The sequence below is a fragment of the Arctopsyche grandis genome, chromosome 5 (genome assembly GCF_051622035.1).
Source record: "Arctopsyche grandis isolate Sample6627 chromosome 5, ASM5162203v2, whole genome shotgun sequence".
Classification (NCBI taxonomy): Eukaryota; Metazoa; Arthropoda; class Insecta; order Trichoptera; family Hydropsychidae; genus Arctopsyche; species Arctopsyche grandis.
Genome location: NC_135359.1, coordinates 26,239,587 through 26,266,056, shown reverse-complemented (window position 1 = coordinate 26,266,056; position 26,470 = coordinate 26,239,587). Strand labels below are relative to the sequence as shown.

General features: G+C 32.0%; 2 protein-coding genes across 2 annotated transcripts in view; one reads left to right on the top strand and one right to left on the bottom strand.

Annotated features, from left to right (window-relative positions):
• Positions 1-3,150: 3,150 nt before the first annotated feature.
• LOC143911952 (multiple coagulation factor deficiency protein 2 homolog) lies at positions 3,151-6,547 on the bottom strand. The gene is made up of 5 exons (XM_077431052.1): positions 6,412-6,547; positions 3,873-4,072; positions 3,676-3,799; positions 3,499-3,604; positions 3,151-3,422 (listed from the first exon to the last, which is right to left on the bottom strand). Exons 2-5 carry the CDS (start codon positions 4,058-4,060, stop codon positions 3,280-3,282), a joined length of 561 nt encoding a protein of 186 aa, XP_077287178.1. The 5' UTR covers positions 4,061-4,072; positions 6,412-6,547; the 3' UTR covers positions 3,151-3,279.
• Positions 6,548-7,137: 590 nt separating this feature from the next.
• The window catches only part of LOC143912393 (uncharacterized), a 57,729-nt gene continuing 38,396 nt past the window's right edge, over positions 7,138-26,470 (top strand). Inside the window, exon 1 of the mRNA XM_077431671.1 lies at positions 7,138-7,311. Coding sequence (XP_077287797.1) covers positions 7,138-7,311 — 174 coding nt within the window. The remainder of the gene's footprint in view (positions 7,312-26,470) is intronic.

The following is a 26,470-nucleotide window of genomic DNA, read 5'->3' as shown; positions in this document are numbered from 1 at the left end:
TTTTCGCGGAAACAATAGGAAAACAGACCAGAACACATATTTAAGTTATGAACGTGTATTGTGCACAACGTTTGCACGCTTTGATGATCTCGAAACACCTCGATTGTTTGACAAAGATATAAGTAAAGTGCGACAGGTAGAACCCATGCCATTTCTTATCGACACTTCCTAGAAACATATCCGTCACCGTATAAAAATCTCGGCTTACCTGTCCTTACCTTATCGTTGCACTTAGGCTTTCACAGTAAAAACACCCGAGGGTTTTGTCCGACTCGAACGATCTTTTATCATTTCATTTTAGTATAGAACCTCAATCGAATAGCAAGTATGCGCGTTCAAATAGTGTCGTTGTTGTACACCGCGAGTTTCATCTGCGGTGTTGTGAGTTTCGCCCAACAGCATCCAGGAGCCTACTCTTCGCCCCACTATGCCAAGAAAAATCTCCACTATTCCCAAACGTACAATCACCCGAGTGCCTACAAAGAGCCGGAATATCAAAAGCTGGCGAGCGTGGAGCGGTTCGACAAGGCGAATCCGGAAAGGTCGAAACATCAGGATATCGATTTGGAGGATTCGTACGAGAGACTGCCTAATCAGGATGTGCCGCAGAACGTGGATAGCAACGACCTTGAAGTTTATGGAGGAAACGAGACGCAATCTGGACGCTCTTCCGGATTGATGGCGAGTGCTGGAAACTTCCTGACCGGAAGAGGTGGGCAAATGTTGGCGGATATTGCCAGGGAGATCATCGCCAGATCTACAGGAGCCACTAGTCAGGTTGGTGGAGAGGTTATCAGACAGGTTTGTCAATTGCACCTTGCACGTATGTAGGTATTCGCCGTATGATTAAAATGCACCTTGCACCGATTCAAATTATAGGCAATAATTGTTAAAAAGTTGAGTTGTAATACGGGTCGTCTTTGAGTTTAGGTGCTGAGCCTCAATTTGACCAACTTGGTGATTCTGGTTGTGTTGAAAGCACTCATATTAGCGGCTGGTATGTTTGGCGCTGGAGCTTTCCAACATGGACACGGAAGAAGTTTAGAAGGTAATTTTTTTTTATTTTATTTATATATATATATATTAAGACATACTTTGTAAATGTTTAAGATAAGTTGATTATACTATTTTGATATTATATTCTATATTTTCATATTGAAAACCTTTAAATTGTGAAATTTTACACTTAATTTTTTTGATTCAAAAGATAGTACTTTGGTTATTAAAAAGTGTATATATGTATATATAAAAAATTAAATAAATAATGATTGGTGTATTTATCAAATATTCATAACAGTCGTTGCTCAAAATTTTATATCGAAAATTCAAATAAAAAATGTATTCAATATGAAACGATAGTATTTCATTTTTCTAAAGCAGCATCTATTTTTTTTTTGATTTTTAAATGCTTTTAATTAATTATATTCACAATACATATTATAATATAATAGTTACTTATATATTGATCATTTTATATTTTATATTTTTTTACATTATTTATCTACGTAGTATGAAGCAATTGATGAAGTTTTGTGATCATGCGAAAATTCGAACTCCAGATTTTGACTGATTCGAACTCAAAATTCGTCTCACTGATCAGGTTTTCATGATATAGAAGAAAATGTGTGTGTGTGTATGTTTTGTTAGTTTGTATTAGTAATAATATTATTATATTAACATATTTTAATGCTAGTGTACAGCTTGTGTAGGAAAAAAACTCAAAAACCTATTAAGCAACATCTAACATTGTTTCAAACTATGCAGAATCTTCAAACCAACTCATTTAAGCGCTTCTAATTTTGTATCGAACTCTTTTTTATATATTGCAGCAGAAAAGTGTACGCTTAAAAACCGAAATATGTATATATTATTTAATTTTTCTATAGCAACGTTAAAACAATAGTGTCTAATTTGCCGGAAATACTTTCTAAAGCGAATCGCTTTTCGTCGAGTAAGATTTTCCTTCACACCGATTAAAGCCTTTTTCGATGCATTTTTTTTTATATTAAAAACAATGTGATTTTTGTATTTAATCCAATTTTTGAGGATATGAGTGAGCAATATTATATTACATATATCGGCCGATGTTGAGGTAAAATACAATGAGAATAATTTTTGTAATGCGATTTATCGCCATATGCGAGCACTAGAAATTTCACCATTATAAAATGCATTATTAAATACATATAAGTAGTCGGATTTTGTTCGCTCGAATGTTTCCATTTGAAATAAAAATACTTTCATTGCGAATAAGTTCGTGTCATTGGCATCGGCCGACACATTAGCACGTCTTTATTGTGGTTTCGAAAGGGTTGTCCACTGGAGATGATTAGGTCGGATTATAAACTGACCGGTGGTCAAGCTTACCCGGAACGTTGTTCGAATGCACATTTGCAGCTGTTTATAAAGTGGCATTTATCTAAATGGCCGTCTAGACAATGAGATTATCGGACTAAATGCAGATGCTTACTTTGAAACGCTTTCCGCTTCCGTGTTAAAGTGCATCATGTATAATGAAAGTGCACCTACATATGTATGTGTACAGCTCAACAGCTGACTATCTTTGAATGCCTTGATTTTTTTTTCAGAAGAGAATTCAATTTGGATTAAAGATGACGAATTATCAATATGGTTGGGCTATTTGGAAGGGGGTGAAAATGAATGTTTATATAAAGCAGCTTGCGACTCACCAGCTCTTGCCAAGAGATATACAGGAAGTGCTGATATGCTTTTATCTGGAGCCAAACTTCTAGCAGGGTAAAATATAGATCGACTTTTTAATTTCATTTTAACAATTTAATTGTTGATTTTTATTTTATATATTTTTATTTATTTTTAGAAGCGTACCATATGATGAAAAATATGAAAAAATCGTTGAAGATGTGAAAGCAGCTGCTCAATGGGGATCTGCCGGTATGAATTGTGATGCCAAATATAAATGCTCAAAAACCAATTAAATATGACTGATAATTTAATTTTAGTATTTATAAAATTCAACATGTCTTCTTTTATTGACGACTTTTCAAGAATTTTAATTAGATAATATTATTTAAAAATAAAATATTAAGAAATACTTTTGTTTTTTTTTCTCGATACAATTAACATATTTTGTTTTTAAATAAACATTACGAAAATGTAATTAAAAACGTATACTTTTAAGAGATTTAATTTTTGAAACATAAAATAATATACATTTAAATACCAAATTTCATTACAATCATATAAAATATTCACTTTAATAATATAATAAACATTAAAAAGAAACAATCATTCATTTATTCATTCGGGATTATCAGAGTGAATGCTATGAGTAGTGGTTATATTAACAGATTTTCCTCCAGATCTTCCCAACACGAATTCTGGATAGCTAATGAAACCATCTTGATCCAAATCATCTTCTTCCAGCACCTTATCGACCAATTCTAAATATAAAACATCATATAAGTACACATCAAAGTCAACTAAAAATAATAATAGAAAAAAAAACAAATCAATTACCGATGTATCTTTTCATTTCATCTTCAGTCGACGTAAAAGTAACATTTTCTTTCTCTTCAATAGATTCATCTTCATCATGATCATGATCGATCGTATGATAAATTGCCTACTTATTTAAAATAAAAATCACACAGAATTAGATACGATACAACGTCGAATCGATTAAATCACATTTACCTTTAGCATTTCGAGACCATCTAGCAACGTGTTGTTATCGAAGTCGTGCAGCTTGAAGTAGTGAAACTCTAATTCTTCCTCAGTCATCTTATCTAACGGTAGACCAATGTCTTCTTGAATGTGTCTGTAACAACAGTCGATTAAATCGTTTGCATCATTACGAGATTACACGACATCGTGTAACGAGTGTAACTTACGACGTGTCGTGTAAAAGTTGAGAGTCGTGAGTTAGTTTGTCGACTGTGTGCGACGGACGATAATGCCGTGGATGAGGAGCTCCAGGAGGAAGTGGGGCTTCTCTTGGATGATGAGGACCACGACGCATTTCAGTGGCTTGTCCTGATCCCAGTGCGAACACACATCCCAAAGATAACAGCAATTCCATCTCGCTCTCGAACTAAAACATGAATAAATGAGAATGCGCATATAAATCAGATGCATCTCGCGTGACATGTGGACAAATTCGCCCTATCGCGTATTAAGTTACCCCTCGATTTTAAATATGTACGATTACAAAAGAAGCGAATTGAATATTTTATAACTCGCCCCTATTTAAAATGTAAGTGACTCTTACGTTTTAATTCTGTGTCGGTGTCTTTTGATATTACATTAAAAGTGCAGCATTTTTCAAGTAAAAATTTTTCGTATTTTGTTTAAAACTTTGCACTATTGCTTCCCGGGAAATCGATCCGAACAAAAAATCATTCCGCTTTATAAATATATTGTATGAATATATTATATAATGACCGTGCATAAATTGAAATTGCAATTTCAATGCAATTGAAACTGTATGCATTGTGGTAATACTAATCGGAAGCATCAGATCTCTCGGGCATTTCTCGTATCGTGCGATAATAATCCGCAGGGGATTATTTAATAGCCAAAGGGTCGTCTGAGTGTGTAGGGCTAATCTTTCTAATCTAAAAATCACTTTTGATGCCTAATAAAAGGATTACGGGACACTCGTTGAAATGATCCGAAATGGTTCTTGTTTATTTTCCTCGGGGAATTGTCATCAATTGCTATCACATAATATCCATGTATCTTTAGTTGATATTAATATTTTTTCTTTAATAGTGTTTCATTGATAGTTAAAACTACCTATTACATACATATGTATTATATATATATGTATATATATACTTCCTTTCCTGTTTATTCAATTGCATCTTGATACCGTCACGATTCACCTTATCTCGTGTTTCAATAAAAATATACAAATTACCAAATTTCCAAAAGCATCCCTAATAATAAGGAAAGATGCAAAACGGATTAAAATCAAATTCACCTCAGCTTCAATTCGTTCAGATCGTATGTCCCAGCTTTTATTTATAATTACATACGTATACATATATATATATTTTATATTGAGCCAATAGAAAGGTCGTGGGTTCAAATCCCGGCCAGAATCGAGTAATTACATACATTCTTATCTTAGTGGCTATTTATTTATTTATTAAAAACAAAAACATACAGTATTTCATTTTACAAAACAATTACCTACACCAAAAACGTTTCTACATATTTGAATATATGTATATGTATATAAAACACAGATCAGCCGTCTCCTACAAGAATTTGGCAATTTAGCTTAATTGTTCCGTAATATTTCCTGGCTTAATTGTTGTGATGGATCCAATCGATACCATCCCCTCCCCCCCCCCCCCCCCCAATTTCTCGCAATTTCAAGTTTCTAGCATCAAATTGTTCTAGCAAATATGTTCAAAATTTTTTTAATTGTACCAGTTTATCCATAGATGTCTCTATTGTATTATATATATTATATAATTGTAATGTAATGTTTGAAATTGTTAGTACTTGTATACAAATAATCTGACCATAAATGTCACCTTGTGGTTATTCCTGTCATGTCACCTAGATATGATCGAAATGTATGTAATATCAATCATTAATTTTTCAACAACATAATATTTTGATTCCTTGTTTTATGTAGATATATTAAGTCAATTTTAAAAACTAATGAAGCTGGAACTACATGTATACATATGTAAGCTAAATATTTACCCCTCTCCGTCTTCAAATCTACATATCTGATATATCTACATATGGATGTAGATAGATCAATATTCGAGCATTGCTCTCATACAATATACAATATTTCACATTAGAATTAATATTAGCATTAAATATTAATCTTAAAAAAAAAATGAATTTGAAGCAATGCTCAAACACTTTGTATTGCAACATGATATTAATAAAAAATATATTTAACAAATACGTTTTATACAATTTGCAATAATAAAACCGATTCGATATTTAAACCGTTCAAAAAATCATGGTTCATTTGGGCACAAAATATATGTCGTCCGAATTCACTATTGTGTTGGGTGAATGTGGAAACAGGTTGATTTTTTTTTACAAAAGAGGGTGAATTGTGAGAGCATGGGATCAGGTAGGCGTGAATAAGTCGATATCGTTGGGGGGCACAGCCCCTGGGGGCAATCGCTCCTCAGCGGGACACCACCGACCAAATGTTCCACAATGAGGGGCCCCCTCGAATAAAATATTCACCCAATACTACTTTTATCCTTTAATCACTCGGAAATCATCCCTACATATGTATGAAAAGGTGCTTATGGGTTTACCTACTTACGGATTTGATGAAAGTGTGAAAATGTCTAAATGTAGTGGTTGAAGAATTAAAATAGAAAATTTTGCGACGGGGTGTCATCGAATGCCGAGAGGTTATGTTGAGAAATAAATGTACATACTCACTATTGAGTTGTCGACAGCTGAAGGGCTTGCGTCCAATAATATAGAAAAAATATTACAGTAAAAATATCACTTATAGAATGAACGGATTATGTTTGAAGAGAGGACGCGGTTTAAACTGTCACATCTGACATAAAATGAAACAATGCCGGAAAATCGATATCTCGCATAAATGCGCGGAACGTCACCGACAAAGGAAAATGATTACTCAGTTAACGTAGCATAGGAATCAATTTTCTGGTGAAGGGTCTCCGTGGATAAAGCAGTTTCCTCGAAGTCCCAGAATAGGCTTTATATTTTCCTAGTATGCAAACCGCTTTTCTTAAAGCACCATCTGTGCAAAATTTTCCAAGCGATCGCTTCAGTTGCCATTTTCTTCTTGATAGATGGACACGAACTGCCGTATTTAAATTTCATTAAGTTTTTCAATGAAAAGATTTCGTATGAAAAGCTACAAATTCAATTCTGGACCTACTCAATAATTAAACCTTCTCGAATTGATGAAACTTGCGGCCTATATTTAAATTCAATATTAGATAATAAATCAATTACAACTACTAACAAATATAACTAGAATAAAATCTAGATCTACTAATATCACTTAATGTTTCAAAGAAGTTTTTTACTATTTTTAAGCATTTATTACAGAAGCCCAATATTAATAATTAATTATTAACCTAATGTGCTTTTATGTGCATATTAGATTAAGCCTATTTTCTATTGTACATAATGCATAATCGATTACAAGCTAACGGCGGACATCAACTTATGAAACATTTGCCATATAGCAAAGTCTTGGCAAGAGTTTTTATTTCCAGTGGTTTCCAATTTGCTTTCTGGAGCGGAAATAATGCAAAGTGGGAAATGGATAATAAACCATCACAACAACCATTGTCAGATAAAGTTGGAAAATATTGACAGGCGACAGTCGATTTATATTTTATAATCATTTTTCCTGCAGTGATAGACATTGAGAAAATCGAACATATTTTTAGATTTCGACCTAGATTTGAACTCACGATCTCTTAAATGGTAATGAGCAACGCTCAGGTAATTATAAAACTTCAATATAGCTTATACTAGTGCTTCCCAAATTGGGGGTCGCGACCCCGTGGGGGGCCGTAGGATTTCTCGCGGGGGCCGCGAAAATATTCAATAGAAAGTACAAATATTCATTAATGAATATTAAGCAAAGGTCATGCCTAATAAAAATAAATAATAAAAAGGTCATTCTTAATAAAAATAAGCAAAGGTCATGCCTTTCCACGGAGATGTTGGAAGATGCTTTGCGAGTTAGCATTTCTGACATTGAACCCGATATCGATTTATTATGTAAAAACATGTGACCTCATCTATCGCATTAAATTGTTTCATGTGTGTATAGTTTTTATTTAAAAAAAATGTTTTTAAGCAAGTTCCTATAATTTTGTGCTGAATATAAATATGTGTATTATAATTGTAATAATTACTGCCAAATAAACCTTTTAACTAGAAAAAAAAATTTTTAGGAGTCGGGAATTAATTCTTTCAGATTTAGGGAGTCGTGACATGAAAGTAATTGCTTATACCACTTTTGTGAATAACATTTTTTTGAGGTGGGAATCAATATACATATTAATAAAGTGTGTACTGATTCCTAAAACACATTTGAATAAATTATGTAAGTGGCTGAAAAATTGACTTGAATCTTTTCCAGGAACGAAAAATTCGAATTTTGGATTTTCATCAACTGACCTAGTGGAAAACTTTTGCCATATCAAGGGAACGTTAAATAAAAAAAATCATTCATTTTAAACAATGTCCTATGCCTCCAACCAATGGATCTTTTTTTTTTTGAGAATAGTAGAAAAAATAAATGCTTAATATTCACATATTGAAGTTTGTTTGGATCTATTACGATAAGTTTTGACTGATAAGCGTGAATTCAAAGTCGTCGTTAGGGATTGCAATTTACCTTCAAATTTCATAAGTCGGTAAACGGTAAATGATTTTTCCTACTACCGGAATAGCGGTATAAACTGGTAATTGCGAAAAAAAATCGTGAATTACTTTCCTAAAAACATTACCGCATTAATTACGATTTCCTGATCGCATTTACTACCATTTGGTTGGTCTGTGTTTCCAGTGAATTTATAAATTTAAAATTGCCACATTTAATACTGGACATTCTAAGCAACCTAATCCACAAATACACCATTTGAATCGACTTTTAATGGAATGTAATATTATGCAATTAAATGCGTATTTATGTACTTAATTTGCAATAAAATAGTATCCGGTAATTACCAGTAAACTTACCGGTATTTACCGATGGCGATATTTTATCGATTTACCGGTATACCGGTATTGCAATCTCTAGTCGTCGTTTCCTTCCCATGTCTCCATACAAAACACACCACGCTCGCAATGGATGTTTTTATGGGGGAAGAGTTATTTTGAAATCGTCATTTTTTTAATGTTATCGTAATTATTTTGAAAACAAAATCGTTGAGAGATTCCTTGAGTACTAATGTACATATTAACATACATAAAAACACAAATAATTTATAACACACCCATATATACTAACTTGAAAAAACTGCATGCCATAAATAATATTCCGTTAGCTACAGACATTACTAACAAACAAACCAGTAGATTCTATGACTGAATCACTAATAATCATACTAACACACTTGTGAAGATTCTCGGTGTTTACAACTTAATGTCTCTACCCTTCGGGTATAAACACAGATTACCTAAGCACAATCTGCTTTGGATAGTCGAATTTAGAGAGTCTATAATTATTATTATATATTAGATGTATTTTGAGCATTTATCAGAATTGTAAATAGGTTTTTGAGCTATTTTTCCTACTATGCTGTACATTAACATTAAAATAATATAATACTACGATTACTAATTAAAATTGTAAAATAGAAAATGATCAGTAGATCAGTAGCTATAAAAATAGATATAAGATGTATTGTGAACATAATTTCGTAATAATAAAAAGCATTTCAAAATCAGAAACAAAAAAATCACTAATAATCATACTAACACACTTGTGAAGAGTCTCGGTGTTTACAACTAAATGTGCCTACCCTTCGGGGATAAACACAGATTACCTACTACACAATCTGCTTTAGATCGTCTACTTAAGAGGGTCTTTAATTAATATAATGTATTAGATTTATTATGAGCATTTATAAGAATTGTAAATAGGTTTTTGAGCTATTTTTCCTATTATGCTGTACATTAACATCAGAATAATATAACACTATGATTACTAACCAAATTAAATTAAAATTGTAATATAGAAAATGATCAGTAGATCAGTAGCTATAAAAATAGATATAAGATGTATAGTGAACCTAATTTAGTGATAGTAAAAAGCGTTTAAAAATCAAAATCAAATACATAACATTTTTATATATCTACATATGTATATACCTATTATAATTCACTTACGTATTTATAAAATATTCAAAAGGGAAATCATTAAAGAATTTATACGGGCTTCCGTTGTGAATATGTATACAATTTCAATGCGATTTTTCCGTAATTTTTCTGGGAAAAAGTGCAGTGCAGGGAGAGTACAATGATAGTGTCAGTGACGTGATAATTGCGATGTGTGCACGTAACGAGCACTTCTTGCACGTTGTTGGCAGACGGCACACGCGCGTTCCGAGCACGTGTGTGTGTGTTTAGGATGATCAATAAAACATTCGCTCTGAGGAGAGTGCCGCCCTCACTTTGCGGCGGCCCTCTCATACATTTCTACTATATTATTTTACATTTAAAATGCTGAAAATATTAAAAATTTCCGTCAAATGTGAAATTCATCTTTTTACCAATGTAGTGTAATGTTTGAGACACGTATTTTGGGCATTTTGCCTTAAATACTCAATAGATGCTAATAGATGATAAATTCGTAAAATATGCGAATAGATGCTAAAATAACAAATAAAAGTGAAGTTTATAAAATTAATAGACAATTAAGAATGGTCTTCCTATCCCTTTGCCCATTTATCATGTGAAGAAATTGAGGGGATAAAACAGAGCTTGCAGTTTACCATAGACAATGTTTTTCCTGTCGAAATCAAGCAACTGCTTTTGTCTACTACTGGAAACAAAAGAAGACAGTTGGAGCTGTGTATCCAAAAGGTTGCTTAAAAAAGCGTCTTAAAACTATGTAGAATCGCATTCAAGACTAAATGAGACAAATCTATTCCTCCGAACATTGAGTGAACTATTCAATCCATCTGTGGCAGGTACAGAATCTAATATTAATGTTAAAGAAATAGTTTTGTTTTTTAAAAACCTGCCATTGTTTAATGTATTAACAGAAGCTCAATGTTTGGAAGGATATCAGCAATTTTTTAGACAATTAATAGATAATGTAAATAGTGAAGTCACGCCGAATATATTGTTATTATTGATGGCAACAAAATTAAATATGAAGAGTTTGGTTGTGCAGATCTAAAGTCTATTTGGTGTCCCGTCAATAGTGTGGATGCTGAAAGGCATTTTAGTAAATACAATATAATTGTTATCGATCGTCGCACGAATCTCAAAAAAGAATCTGTAGAAATATGCTACATGTTTGTTTTTTAATATTCATGTTTTTTTCTTTGCAATTTTAATTACAAAACATTTTTGAATTTTTCTATTATTTTATAATTGCTGTGTTATCTTTAAATTGTATAAATTTTATTTAAATTCATCGAAATTGTTTATTATTTAAAATTAAACTCTTCATAAAAATATATGCTAAATAGACGCTAACATTGAACATTTTTAATGCCCTAAAAAGCTAAAATTCAAAATGAAAATGCTAAAGTTGACAAAAATATATGCCCAAAATACGTGTCTCTAGCTTTTGCAAATCAAATTGATTGAAAATTTTGATAACCACAATATTTTTTTTGATTTTTAAATGCTTTTTATTAATACTAAATTATTTTCACAGCACATCTTATATCTATTTTAATAGCTACTGATCTACTGATCATTTTATATTTTACAATTTTAATTTAATTTTGTTAGATATCATAGTATTATATTATTCATAATGTTAATGTACAGCATAATACAAAACAGAGCTCAAAAACCTATTTACAATTCTTATAAATGCTCATCATATTTACATCTCATACATAATATTATTTAAAGACTATCTTAAGTCGACGATCTAAAGCAAATTGTGTTTAGGTAATCTGTGTTTATACCTGAAGAGTATAGATATTTTGTTGTAATCACCAGAGATAGGCGTGGTGCTTTTTCCAGGAAATAGGGCGTTTTGGGTCTATTTTTCAGGAAACAGAGCAAACTACAAAGCTAGAGAGCAAAAAAAAGGTTCACCATAAAAATGAATAATGCACGGCGAACAATGAACAATGAATGGCGCAGGGTCGCGCTGGCCTATGGTAATCACTGAGACTCTTCACAAATGTTAGTATGGTTATTAGTAATTCTGTCATAGAATCTATTGGTTAGTTTCTTAGTAATGTCTGTAACTAACGGAATATAGCGTATATAGAATGTTAGCGTTTATGTTTAGCACCATGTGATCAGTGGGTTCGATCCGCTATACTGCTGGTTAGATTTGAGGGTATTTTCAACTCCAAATCGATCGTTTCTTATAAGAGTTTGCCAATTTTATCTGATCATTGTTGAAACGGTTCCTCAAAATTGGCAAAAAATCATCTTTCCTGTTGTCACAAATCTTCTGTATTTATTTTATGTACAATTTGTAAAAATTAAGTACAAATCTAAAATCCATAGATGTCTCAATGGGTTAATTAATTAAATAATTGTTATTTCGTGTTCTTCAGCTTCTGGAAATACAGTGATTAATGTAATAATAAAATGCTGCATTGTTTGTAATTAATTGTCCAGGAAGGTGCATTGGGGTCTTCCTGTCAAGCCTTCCTGGTATATATCTATGTAAAAATAAAAAATAAAAAATAAGGTTACCGACCACTAAACGTCAAGATGTCCATAATTTTTGCATTTTTAAACGTGTCTATTACGATTATTTTTCACCATCGAACTCGAATCAGATTTGATTTAAATTTACATTGTTGAACAAACCGTGCAAAATGGCAAAGTTTCAAAACGATCGGAAGACTGTAGGAAACTTGATTTTGATTATTAAATCCTTTTTAATATTACGAAATGATGTTCACATTACATCTTATATCTATTTTAATAGCTACTGATCTACTGATCAATTTCTATTTTACAATTTAATTTAATTTGGTTAGTAATCATAGTATTATATTATTCTAATGTTAATCTACAGCATAATAGGAAAAAGAGCTCAAAAACCTATTTACAATCCTTGTAGGAAACTTAGCTCAATCGTTAGCGAAGTGAAACAGAAGAACCTTGTAAAAAAACCGAAAATATCAAATTTATTTCATTTACCGTTATATATCAATATTTAGGCGCATTTTACAGATTACAATTAATATTTTCGACTAGAACAATATTAGAATAAAGATTTAATTAATTCCAAAATAATTCGGAAAATGTTGGTGTGCTGTATTGATATAGCGAGATTGTCCAGGGGTGTAGTCGGAGCTACGCGTCCGTTGTCAGGGTAACCCCGGCGGGCGCAGCACACCCCCCACAACCACCCACCCGACCACCCACCGAACCACCCAACCACCCCCTTTAACAGCGGCAACATCCCCCGCGGCAACCTCATCTCCCGCACAGCCTTCACCGCCGACAGCCGCTGCCTACACACAACTGAAAAACACTTTACATATACACAAACGCATCCGTCGACGTGCACACATCACAGAATGCATTACTAATTTTAATATACATAACCGAAAGCACATATATCATTCCCACATATAATTACATACATGCATATCACGCTAATTATCTAATTTGATCGACGAATGGCGCGGATTGCGTCGCCGTCGAAACCGAACCAGGTCAATACTTGTTATGGTTTAATCGCGTTAGTATCGCACACCCCGTACCCGTTAACCATTTATACTACATATTTCAGTTGCGTTCAATTTTACATTGCCGATTAGGTGTTTAGCAGTAAGCAATTAACTAGTTTAAATTTAATCGACTACCAATTCAACAAATCTGCATAAGAAACGAATGTGCATATTGAACGATGTACATATTACGTGCTATATGCATGCTTTATAATAAAATATTCAGGCTTCATTGAAATGCTGTCATACATATACAGATTTAGAGGCTCCTGGTTCTACTATAACCTGATTTTATTCCGACGAGATACAAAAATCGCTGAAACGTGAGAATTTTAAAAATAGAATCAGAGTTTGTCACCGTTCATTATGTTGTACGTTTTATTTATATCATGGTCAATAAACGTATCTACTTGATGCTTACCAACTATTATTATACTAACAGACATTTCCCAGCGTTTTCCGGACAGATGAAAGTTAGGCAAAAACCTTCAAAGAGCTCCGACCAATTTTAAAACTCGTCTACTGTCAAAGTTAAAATACTCTAAGATAATATATCGAATTTGACGGTCACAAACTGAATTAAACTTATTTCAATTTTTAGACATTTTACTGTTTAATATTAAAAAAATATTACACGTATTTTCCAGAATAATATTTATGTTTATATTTGAAAAAAGTATTTTTTTGTAATTTGTATGGAAAGGTTACTTATCTACTTTGAATCTACTTTCAGTCGGTTCGAGGCGAGTCAAGTATCAGATTTTAATGCTTTAATGGTTCAAATATGAGTCTACACTGTTTCCAATGTTATGCCGTAGTAAGTCTTGCTAATTTATCCCGAGTTTAAGATGTGAAATGCTAGTTAGTTAGTTAGGCGAGGCGGACGTACATACGTACATATGTATGTACATATGCTGAGCGCACATTATGAACGTAAAGTTGACTTTATGGTTAATAAGTAAAGAAATTACTAGCTACAAGTTGAGAATATAGGGAGGAAGACAAACTGGGGAGTGTGTGGCAATGGTAAGGGGAGCAAGAGAGGGGAAAACCACCCCCGGCTTCAGCAACACCCCCGCGTGGTAAAAACAAAACGAAAGGGCGCGTCTTATCTTCGCTCTGTACATGCAGCTTCTCAAAGCCTCTAAATAAAAATAAATAATTTGTATATATGATGCATATGTATTCACAAAAATACTCTTTATGGTCTTACACACATATGTAAATCTTAATCTTATCGTACAATTATCGAATAACTCTTATTGAAAGGTAAATGTTCCTACTAATTTTTAAGTAAATATGTCTGAAAGTCACTTTTTGACACTTTGTTTGTTTGCTTTGTTGCTGGCCAGACCTTGGATATGTGACTCCAAGGTCGGTCGTTTCCTTTTAGAATTTTCATCTTCAATGAATTTACCTGCTTTCATTGCAAACGGTTCCAACAAATCGGCAATCCTTTCTCGCAAAAATTTAGTTTAGAGCGTCTCATAGTGTGTTTATTGATGATTGTAATGTTTCATGATCGATTTTTGTAATTGGCCTAGAATAATACTTACATATGTTGACAATAATACAATGAATAATACAATGTTAACAATAATAGCCTTGAATAATACAATGTTGGCAATAGATGTCGTGTTAAAAAAATGGGTGTATACCTGTATAAAATAAAATAATATTCTAATACGTTTAAATACATACATATTAGATTGTAACAAAAACTTATATCTAGTAGGTATATACATATAACTATCGTTATATATTACATATACATATTTTTCGGTACATGAATATCAAACAATAATAAAAAATTCAAATTAATTTGTTTTTATACATATAATTGACTTGATTAGTTACAAACGATTTTAAGTCGATGTTAAATAACTGAGTTGGAAAATTTAAGTCGATGTTAAATAAAAATCGATTATAAGTTTAATTAGTTTCTGAAAATGAAACAATAATAGAATTATTATTGTTACAGAAAAAAATAATCATGTGTTTTTCATGCAAAAAATATATTTCAAAATTTAAATAATTATTTTGAAATATATTTTTGAATAATTTGAATAATTACAATAATGACATCATTTGAATAATTGTTTAATGACAAATAAAATGTATGAGGATACGTTAAAAAATCTTAAAGGTACTTAGTTGTAAATCTGACATTGTATTTATTTAGGAGGCTATGATATTAGGAGAATATGTATGATACAAACCATTGTATTGTTAAAAATTATTATTAATGGACATTACGTATTAGCTATTTATGTATATTTTTAGATTCAAATTAAAGCATTCACCTTTTGATGAGTGAAATTTAAAATGACATGTTTAGTCTCAGTATGAAAAAATATTGAAATTAAAAAGTTGCCGTCACATTTAATCAGGGAAATTTTTAGAACCACCCCAAGTCGAAAAATAAGAGTGGGTGTGTAGAGAAGAAAGTACGACGTTGTTAATACGAGAGCTGGAAGAAGAGACGAGAGACTACGAGAGACCGAACAACTTTATGTGATGGAGCAGTTTCGTCATGTAGCCGTATAGGCGGCCTGGAACGTAAAAACATGTCTTGTCTATACAATTATTACGTATAAGTATTTTTGCGAACAGTCAACCAAGTGGGAATAAAGGCGATCGCATTATTTATTTATTTATTTATCTATATATTATTTTTATTCTTAAGACAAAGCACATGAATAATAGTTTTAATAAGTTTAAGTCTAGGACACTTAACTGAACGAACCAAACAAAAGCTATATTAATAAATCAGCTGATAACTAAAAATAATTGTATGTGATGTATGTATGTATGTAAGTTTATTGTAAAAAAAACTAAATGTATGTAAGCTTATTGTAAATCATATTAACAATCTCGCAGATAAAACCCAGTGAAGAGATATACTTTTAGCCGTGAAATGTCAAATCTGACATATTTGGCCAAAAATCAATATATATCGTGTATTACCATACAGGAAGCTACACGCCAAATTTGAAATTTATATATACATATGAGAGTTAAAACTATAAATATTTATATATTAGAGATAACGAGAACCAATAAAGCAAATTTCATAAAATATAGAGTGAATTATAGGCGTTTAAACAATTAAAATCTGATAATGCCGTGTCATGGCGAACAGTTTACGCCTTGTTAAACAACGCTTGTTAAACGTCAGGAAGATTTACTTTCTCCGTTTTAAAAACGCGTTGTATACGATATTTTATCTCCAACGTAATGGCAGACGATACATTAACGTGTATTGATGACCAAAATGAGCAATATGGCAAAGTATGAAAACGATCGGATAAGAGATAAAAATGACCACTGACACGAATGCCACGTGAAACGTAAAGGAGGTATGTAAAAATACATATAAACCACATTTAACTGGAATTAAAATTTGGAATCAAAATAAAAAAAAAATAGTTTTAGCTTAATAAATTTGTTTAGCTATAAGTATTTTTCAATTAATGAAAATAATACCAAATATAATTACAATCAAATTGAAAATCAAAAGAGTTAATATTTTAAATTTATTTAATTACAGTTTGGACCATTGTAGCATTACAGAAATTCCTAATGCGCCACAATGGTCAAAAATATAACAGAAAAGAAACAAAAAAATAACTAAAGAAATTAGACATGACAAAAGCAAAACATATACATACATATATAAACAAACAACACATTTAACACAATCATAAAAATAATAAGCTATATATTTAATAGCGGATAATAATAATAATTACAAATAATAGAAAAAAAATAACAAAGAAGGAAATTTCTAATAAATGAAAAAAGAGAAGGAAAAATAAATATAAACATATGTATGTATGTATGTATATAAAAACGAAAATACATTTATACATACATAATCCTAAGTGTATGGTGTATTAAAATACTGCGACTTGGTCTTCTGATCATGCCAAGAACGAATATCAAATTAATAATTCAAAAAGTTTGCATCACAATGCAGTCAAATCGAACAGGCGTACTACCCTTACTATAGCAAGAGAATGAGAAGTCTCACGAAGAGAAAATAAAATGTAGAAGATGAGACGTGTGTAAACGCTATAGTGACTAAATAAGTAAATTATTGTCGTAAGAAGGAATATAATATTTAAATGTAAAGAAGAAAAAAACGCAGCAATTCGTTCTATATAGTGCCGTATCAAATATCCAACTCTAATTCACATTTAAGTAATAGAAGAAAAAAAATAAACCAAACAATTATCTTGTACGTAAGCTTACCGTAGATACACCCCTATATTGACGATTTTTTTCGGCGGTGTTTTAAAAGCTCAAAGCTCAGTTTTAAAAGTGGTTTACAGAGAAAACCCTAGATGGTATGCTCACGTGCTGCTAAAGTTTTGCGAGGGCGTGGGCTTCGAAAAGCTCGGCGAAAGCTTCGCCGGGTAAAACTTAAAAGCTAGCCAATTAGAGGGCTAAAAGCCACCTTGCATATGAGAGTAGATCCATCCGTCGACTTGGCTGTAACCGACAGCCATGGCTATATCCCTCCTTACCCTCCTCTCATATAAAAGGTTTCCCTAAACCAAAAGGCAACTAAACGCAAACCGCATAATGTAACCAGCACGCTTAGACTAAACTAGAACACACACATTCAGCACATACCATTATAATGCATACATTATGAATACTTTATTAACTATCGTATGTACATATGTATGTTTAAATGAAAGAAGAAAGATTTCGGCGTGTTTTGTCAATCAATATATGGATATGAAACTTGAGATAGTCGAGTAGTTTCATACAAGAAAATTTCAAACGAAAAAAGTATAATATGAATATTACTATTTAAGTTTGTGTATCAAAGGAAAAGGAAACGTACAGAAGGGTGATTTTCTACAAACGCGAATTCTTTTTCGATGTTTATTTTTTATATGTACCTAATTAACTTTTGTACATTTGTCATGGAACTGAAACTTAATTGAATTCCAGAATGTTACACAAAGAAGTATGGAATGATGTACAGGAAACGGAACAAATGAGTGTGAAATGTGACAAGAATAGATGATGTAGTGATTGAAATGGCAATGGGTGAGTTATAGTCAACCAGCAACATGCATAGATGGTTCGTATGTGATGCTTTAAATTTTGTCGTCATGGGTTCTATCCCTGTTGTGTGCTGCTGGCCAGACCTTGAATATATTGACACCAAGGTCGAACGTTTCTAATCAGAGTTTGGCAATTTAGCCGATTCCATCGAAATGGTTCCAACAAATTGGCATCACTGTCTGGCAAAAATTCGAGTTATTCAGAATCTCGATTTTCGATGATTTGTATAAATACTGCAGATTTGTACATAGATGTCTCTGTGGTTGTTAATCGATAATACTTCTGTACAATGTTTAACCAAAGATGTTATGTTAATATACATGTAATTATGTACCTTATATAGAATTAATAATAATTTTTAATCTGTGTAGTGTACTCTTCGCAGTGGAGTAATCTGTTAAGACATTATCTGTTGCATGATTGATTGAATAAAAATAAAATATAGCTAGAAAAATGGACGACATTATGATAAAATGTCAGTTGGAATGGGGTCCAAAAAGTGTAAAAGGTTTTCAAGAAAATCACAAGTAAAATGAGTGGACGAAATAAGAAAAATTGGTGGAGTTTCGTGCATGAATTTTGCTTAGAACAGAAACGAATGATATGATGGTGAATGATAATGATGATGATGATGTTAAAAGATAAGTATTCGTATTTGCTTACGATACGTTTAAGGTATTTGGAAAAGTACCAGTGTTGCTATTATTTTGATGTGATTAAAAGTAAAGTAAAAACGTTCGTACTTTTGTATTATATGTGTAAATCATACATGGTTTTCGAGTGCTTGTAAAATATTCATCGAGCATAATGAGTGTACGAATACATAAACGGTTTTATTAAAACGATGTTTTACTTTGAAGAGTACATTAGGACCGTAGCCGTATTTTAAGTGCCTCAATTAATTTTTGAACGTTTCATGGTGAAAAATGCTTTTACATTTTTACAAAAAAAAAAAAACGGAAAAACGGGAAAACGGCTGCTTTGATAAGTATGTTTTTTCCCAGTTGCAAAAGAAGCAAATCACATAAAATATCAGGTGAGTACAGAGTGTTTCAAAGGTGAAGTTACGATACGGAACGAATATTTATATTTTATATATTTTAAACATTTGAGCATAGCGAAAACTATATTCTTCATTGAAGATCTTTTCGAGAAGGATTCTGACAATATTTCTTCAATAATATTTACAAAATTTGATTTAGATTTTTATAGTGTGCGATTCAATGAAAACATTGATATGTTATGATTAAATCACAACTACAGATTTTCAGTGTTCAACCTACATTATACATTGAGATGTAATGATTAAATCAAATATGAAAAATACTACTTGCCAAATAAAGTTAATGGTTATTTATATCAAAGATATTTGCTGGCAAGAAGAAGATGTAAATAAATCGAAGAATTTAATTAAGACAGAGCGAGTATGGTTTTAGATCTAACATTCCGATGTGCTTGAAAAATAATATTACTAATGGTGATATATAAAACCAGGTGAATGCAAACGACAATGTAATTATACGTAAATATATGTTTGAAGATAATCAGAAGAGATTGAAAGACAAACATATGACCATCAGCGTGGACTAATTTTTAGCATATCATGCTTTCGAGTGGAGTGGTCATGGTTCGATTTCCACTAGTAGCTGTTGGCCAGAGCTTGGTTTGTGACTTCAGGTCGATCGTTTTCTTTCAGAGTTCGCCAATTTTTCTGATTTTTATTGAAACGGTTCTTGTAAATTGGTATCTCCTTTCCAATCTCTTGCGTCTTGTGGTTCGCCAATTTATATAATAAAATGCTGCAAAAATTTCTCCATACATGTCACAGTGGATGATGTTTGTATGAATTCGTATTGTATAACACGCTTGTACATATTAATAGTATCATTGTACTGTATTAGTACACTCGTCGCTTTGGAGCGATCTGTAAAGGCGAGTGTACATGTTAGATTAAAATAAATAATAAATAATATGATGAAGATGATGGATATGACAAGGCGAGGGAAAATTTTAACCAAAGCAATACATGGAAAAATAAGTGTTTGAAATAGTGTGGCCAGAACACTATCCCAATAAACATCTTTCAATAGAAAATACTATAGTATTAACAGTGGGAAAAAATCCCAAATAAAATTTACGTACTTTTGACTTTTGATTTGAACTGGACTACTACTTAGAGAGATTTGAAAGCCGAAAAGTACTACAAATAAAAGATAAAATACCCGACTATAGATTCCAATATTCATTTTGAACAGAAAATTGACAGATTTTGAGACATCGACCGAACAACACCAAGACATAGAAAAATCGCACGGTTTAAAAAACACATATCTCCTAATCTCGAGCCAATTAACATTTTTTATTACCAGATTCGTGTTCACTCAACAAAGATCTATAAGAAAAGTCATATCTTGTCTCTGAACCAAAAAAAAAGTCGTAATTTGTCGAACAGTGTAAAATTTTAGTCTTCAATTATACAATACAAAAATTTATGTCTTTATAATGAATATGAAACGAAATTGAATTATATCTTATAAACACTAAATAGAAAACAAAGCACACTAAAAATATGATATATTTCAGACATACATATGTACTTTCATACAAAGGGTTAATTACTTTTCAGCATAAAAAATTATCGAAATTTCGAAACGTATAGATATTGAATTACATTCAACTCTGTTCTACGTTGCATAACGAATTTATCGACGTTCGTGACGTCAAAGGTAGGTTGAAAAAAAAAACAGAAATTTTCCGAACACGGTGTAGTAGAAAGTCCTCACTGGCCATTATGAATATCCCCACCGTCCTGTGACCCTCCTAACGTCAAAGGTGGCTTCATTAATTATTTTTTACGCGTAAAAAGCTACAAAACATTTTTTTTACCATCAAAGCCTTTTTTTGGTCGCATTTTTAATGCCGCTCTCGTTTCCTGTGGTTTTTTACTTTACGACCCGCTTTTCCAATTTTTCCATCATAACAGTTTCCATAGCTCGCCTCTTCCTCCCTCTCGCACACAAAACTTTGCCATTTCACATTTTGCAGATTTATATACGATCTCACTTATATATTACATATATCCATCATGAAAGCGTGAATGTAATTTTCTTAATACCACTGTTAATGGTTCAGAGACGAGATATAACTTTTCGTATAGATCTATGCCCAGTAAACACGAATCTGGTAATAAAAAATGTTGATTGGCTCGAGATTCAGAGATATGTGTGTTTTTAAATCGCGCCATTTTTCTATATATTGGTGTTGTTCGGTCGATGTCTCAATATCTGTCAATTTCCTGTTCAAAATAAATATTGGAATCTATAGTCGGGTATTTTATCTTCCATTTGTAGTACTTTTCAGCTTTCAAATCTCTCTAAGTAGTCGTCCTGTTCAAATCAAAAGTCAAAAGTACGTATTTTCACTTGGGATTTTTTCCCACTGTTATTACTATTTTATATTGAGTGTTTTCTATTGAAACATGTTTATTGAGATAGTGTTCTGATCACACTATTTTTTGTTTTCGTTTAAAATGGTTAATTGGAAGTGTGCTGAACTTTAAATCGGTAAAATTGCGAGCAAAAAGCTCGTACTAGTGTTTACTCGTATTTACACGAATCTGAATTGAATTAATAGGGATAATATATTAAATTATCTTTATATGAGAATTAAATAAAAATCCACTTAGAAAAATCATATTTCTACTATTCTTCTGGATTAATAACAAAAATTCGTTTATTTTATCGAGGTAAGCTAGTTATCAAAGTCGTCATTTGTCGAACAGTGTATTTAATATTTCACGAACCAAAAAGTACGAACACCATTACTATTCGGTATATTTCAGAACAATACAATTTAGTATAAAAATCATTACAATTCTTATTTATTGTATAAACCGATACAATACTTCACACAATCAAACGTGGCGTTCGTCACACTTTAAGAGCCAATTTTTTCTCTTTTATATAAATGAACAAAGGCATTATAGAATATGCTAATTGTGGTGTTTTTTCATGGTGCGTTTACAACTGTGAAAAGTGGGCGGTCAACATTGATTGCTCTGTGTGAAGTGCTCATATCCAAATTATACGTCCACTGATTGAACCAGTTGTGAACTTTGAATGCAATGCACGTTTCTTTGTCACAATATTTTGACGTGGTAATGATAGGGCTTTACATAGTGCAACGCACTTTTGGATAATACGAGGCACGCGTTCGTCACGTGTCGTCAATATTGTTCACTGTATTATTATTGGGGAAACACGCCAGCTTAAATACAATAAAAAATATTTAGAGGTCCATTCTTCAAATACAAATAAAAAAACTAACAATTGCATTAGTGAGTGGCTTGATTTTTATGGGTATAAACTTTTTAGACTTTGTATATCGAAAATTTGTAAAAAATTGTAACAATTGAAACAATATGTAAACGTAATATTCGACAGTATCTATATGTATATTGGGGTTTGGTGCATCCGCTCTAAAATCCCCAGACAAATTGAACTACAGATTAACGGACGGCTGCTTTAAATGCAATTCTCATCTTCTCGAATGATAGATTGCACATCAGATGACGAGTAACCTTTCGATGTGCACAGATGCAAGTATTAAAATTGAGTTGGATCTTTCTGGCGAGTTTAATAAGGCAAGATTCGGAACTTATCGAATCTTGCCTTATTAAACTCACCTGAAAGATCCAACTCAATTTTAATAATTACCATTTTAATAATTGCATCTGTGCACATCGAAAGGTTACCCGTCATCTGATGTGCAATCTATCATTCGAGAAGATGAGAATTGCATTTAAAGCAGCCGTCCGTTAATCTGTAGTTCAATTTGTCTGGCGATTTTAGAGCGGATGCACCGCATCCGTAATATTGTTATAACACTCGGTCAGCGACTGTAGAATTTACTGCCAGCTTAATAAGATTTATGTAAGTGGATATGATAGGCTTGAAATCATACTCACCGATGTGCATTTTCCAGTTAAATTTACATCTAAGACTTGGAGTAAAGATTTAATGAAACTTTAACTAATTCAATAAGTATTCATGTAATGTAAAATTTATATTATGAACTCTTATGAATATATACTTTTAAAGCCACTAAACAGAAAGATCAAATATATAAACATATATTTGATCTTCTAGCAAGATTTACGTTTCATAAAATGCAAACGAAATTTATATTTTCTTATTTTGTCTCAATAATTATATAAATGATTATACATATTCGTGCTTATTTCTAAGTGTTTATTTATCGTAATAAATTGTCAATTTATCTTTTCTTTTTCTTTGATTCAGATAAAAGAATGCAATGAAGAGTATCTTTCAATGAACACTTCAAAGGCGATATCAAAGTGAAATCAATTATTACGCCATTTTGTAGTTGTAAGTTCTTATTGTATATTGATTTTTATGCTCCACTACGTACATCTTCATCTTATCGTTATATGATCAGTTTTTATTATATGATCATTGTAAAATTATTAAGTCAGAAAAAGTAGTTGAAAAAATGAAATCTGTGAAACTATCTACAAATTTTGAAATCGAGTAACTTGTATAAAGAAAATTTTACAGGTATTTTACAATAAAACACGTTAAAATACACGCTAATAGATATCATACATATATTAAATATTTAGTATCTAATTTTCATATATTTTTTAATTTAATTAGCACTTTATCTGATTTTATTGATCATGTCAAAATTTCATACATGTATACGATGTAATACATAATACATAATTGTAATACATAATTTTAGTTAACAAAACTAGTACAATTTAAAAATGATTTGATTATGAAAAATGTTTCAGGCATATCAATTCCAATAGTCGATCAAAAACACACATTTATGTACACAAAAATACATCCATACACACATTATGAATAAATATAATCTCTCGTTTGTTCATTTGTCGAGCTTTCGCGCATTTCATATATGTATATATATATTAAATATATGTATATGTACATGTCTGTCTGAAACGCCTGAGGCACGGCAAAGCCCTATCGCATACATAATGTGATGAACAAACTATACCCGAACCCAGCCTATCTGATTTACATGTTTCTATTATGTGAAGCGGAGTGAAACTCGCATTGCCGGCAAGCATGCATACATCTAAATGTTACACGCATATACCAAATTTTATAATTCGATTCACGAAGGATAATTGCAAAAATTTCGAACGAAAACCGACGAAATTGTATCCTTGACGTATCAGAATTATTTATCGACGTGTCGAGGTACGTAGATACGTACGTATACGTTTGAGCTTGTCCGGCGTAAGATACGGTTAGAGTTTTTCAGAAAATGCCTGTGCAGAGGCAGCAGACTCCGAGCTAATATAAATAAACACTCTCCTTCCCTCCAGTGGCGCCCATTAAAAAGTCATTAAACATCATCTCGTCCAATTACCTACAGCCACCCCTCTACCTACCCTATCCGCCTTAAGCCAAGTTTACAGCTCTGAAGTATATTGTATGTATATTCTTGCTCGAAGTCGCATTCTGTCACAATCAATACGATTTTTTTTTGATCCTTTGTACTTTTGTGTCATTTTATGCTCATACGAAAATATCAAATTATACATACATATATTAAAAATCAAATAAGTTTTATTTTTTACATATATTACCTATACATATACCAGGAAGGCCTTACAGGTAAGCCCAATGCGCCTTCCTGACCAATTACAAACAATGCAGCATTTTTATTATACAAGTCGATGAATTACGAGACACTGAAAACTCGCAAATTAACGAAACATTTATAAATTGTACATAAATTTTATTGTACATTAATCATATTCAAATAGTGATGACATAGTAGGTAGGAGGTTTTTTAGCCAATTTTAATCGGGAACTGTTTCAACAATGAAATCAGAGAAATTGACAATCTCTGATAAGAAACGATCGACCTGGAGTCACAAATATCCAGGTCAGACCAGCAACGCTACAGATATACAGCTGCTGGCTATAGTATAAATTTTAAAATAAAAAAGCGTCCATATGTCTTCGCTACTCTTAGTACCATATTTATATATTGTCTTTTCAGTGATATTTTATCCTTGTATTGACATATTTGAAGAAATATAGGAGAAATTGTTGTAATAATAAGATGGAGCGAAATAATAGTGGCATGAAGATACACCCATCCCAACTGGAAACTAAGAGTACATCTGTGCCGTGCGGTTAAGTGTGTTCTTACTAAAGCGCGGACCCAGAGCGCGCCGTCTATTGTTCAATTATTGTAAATACTTTGTAAAAAAGGTTCGGCAAACCTCTAACAATGCATTTACAACATGTGAACAATGAACGGCGCGCTCTGGGTCCGCTCTTTAGTTCTTACCATAGTAAAGTTTAGTACGCTAAGAATACGAAACGTAAGAATTGGAGATTTAGATTTTTTTTATTTTTTTTATTACATTTTATGCCAGGAAGCCCTTACAGGTAAACCCCAATGTGCCTTCCAGGCCAATTACAAACAATACAGCATTTTTATTATACAAATCGCTGAATTACGAGACACTAAAAAACTCGCATATTAACGAGACATCTATGAATTGTACATAAATTTGATTGTACATTAATCATACTCAAATAGTGGTGACATAGTAGGTAGGAAGGATTTTAGCCAATTTTAATCAGGAACCGTTTCTACAATGAAATCAGAAGAATTGGCAAACTGTGATATGAAACAATCGACCTGGAGTCACAAATATCCAAGTCTGACCAGCAGCACTACAGATGTACTCAATCGAGGTCAGCTCATGGGATCGAACCCGGTGCTTCTCGGTGTTTAAGCAGAAGCTTAATGGCCTTAAATTTAACTTAGCCAACAGCATAGCTCATACTGCTGACTAAGTCAAATTTAAATGCCGTATATTCTTCAGGTATGATTTCGAAATTTAATATTATACAATTTAAATGAATAAACCATAGCATTTTCACTATTTTTGGAAACCTTTAACACTGCACTGTGATAGATAGCGAGTAACCAGGACATATATTTTACCTTATACTCCAAAA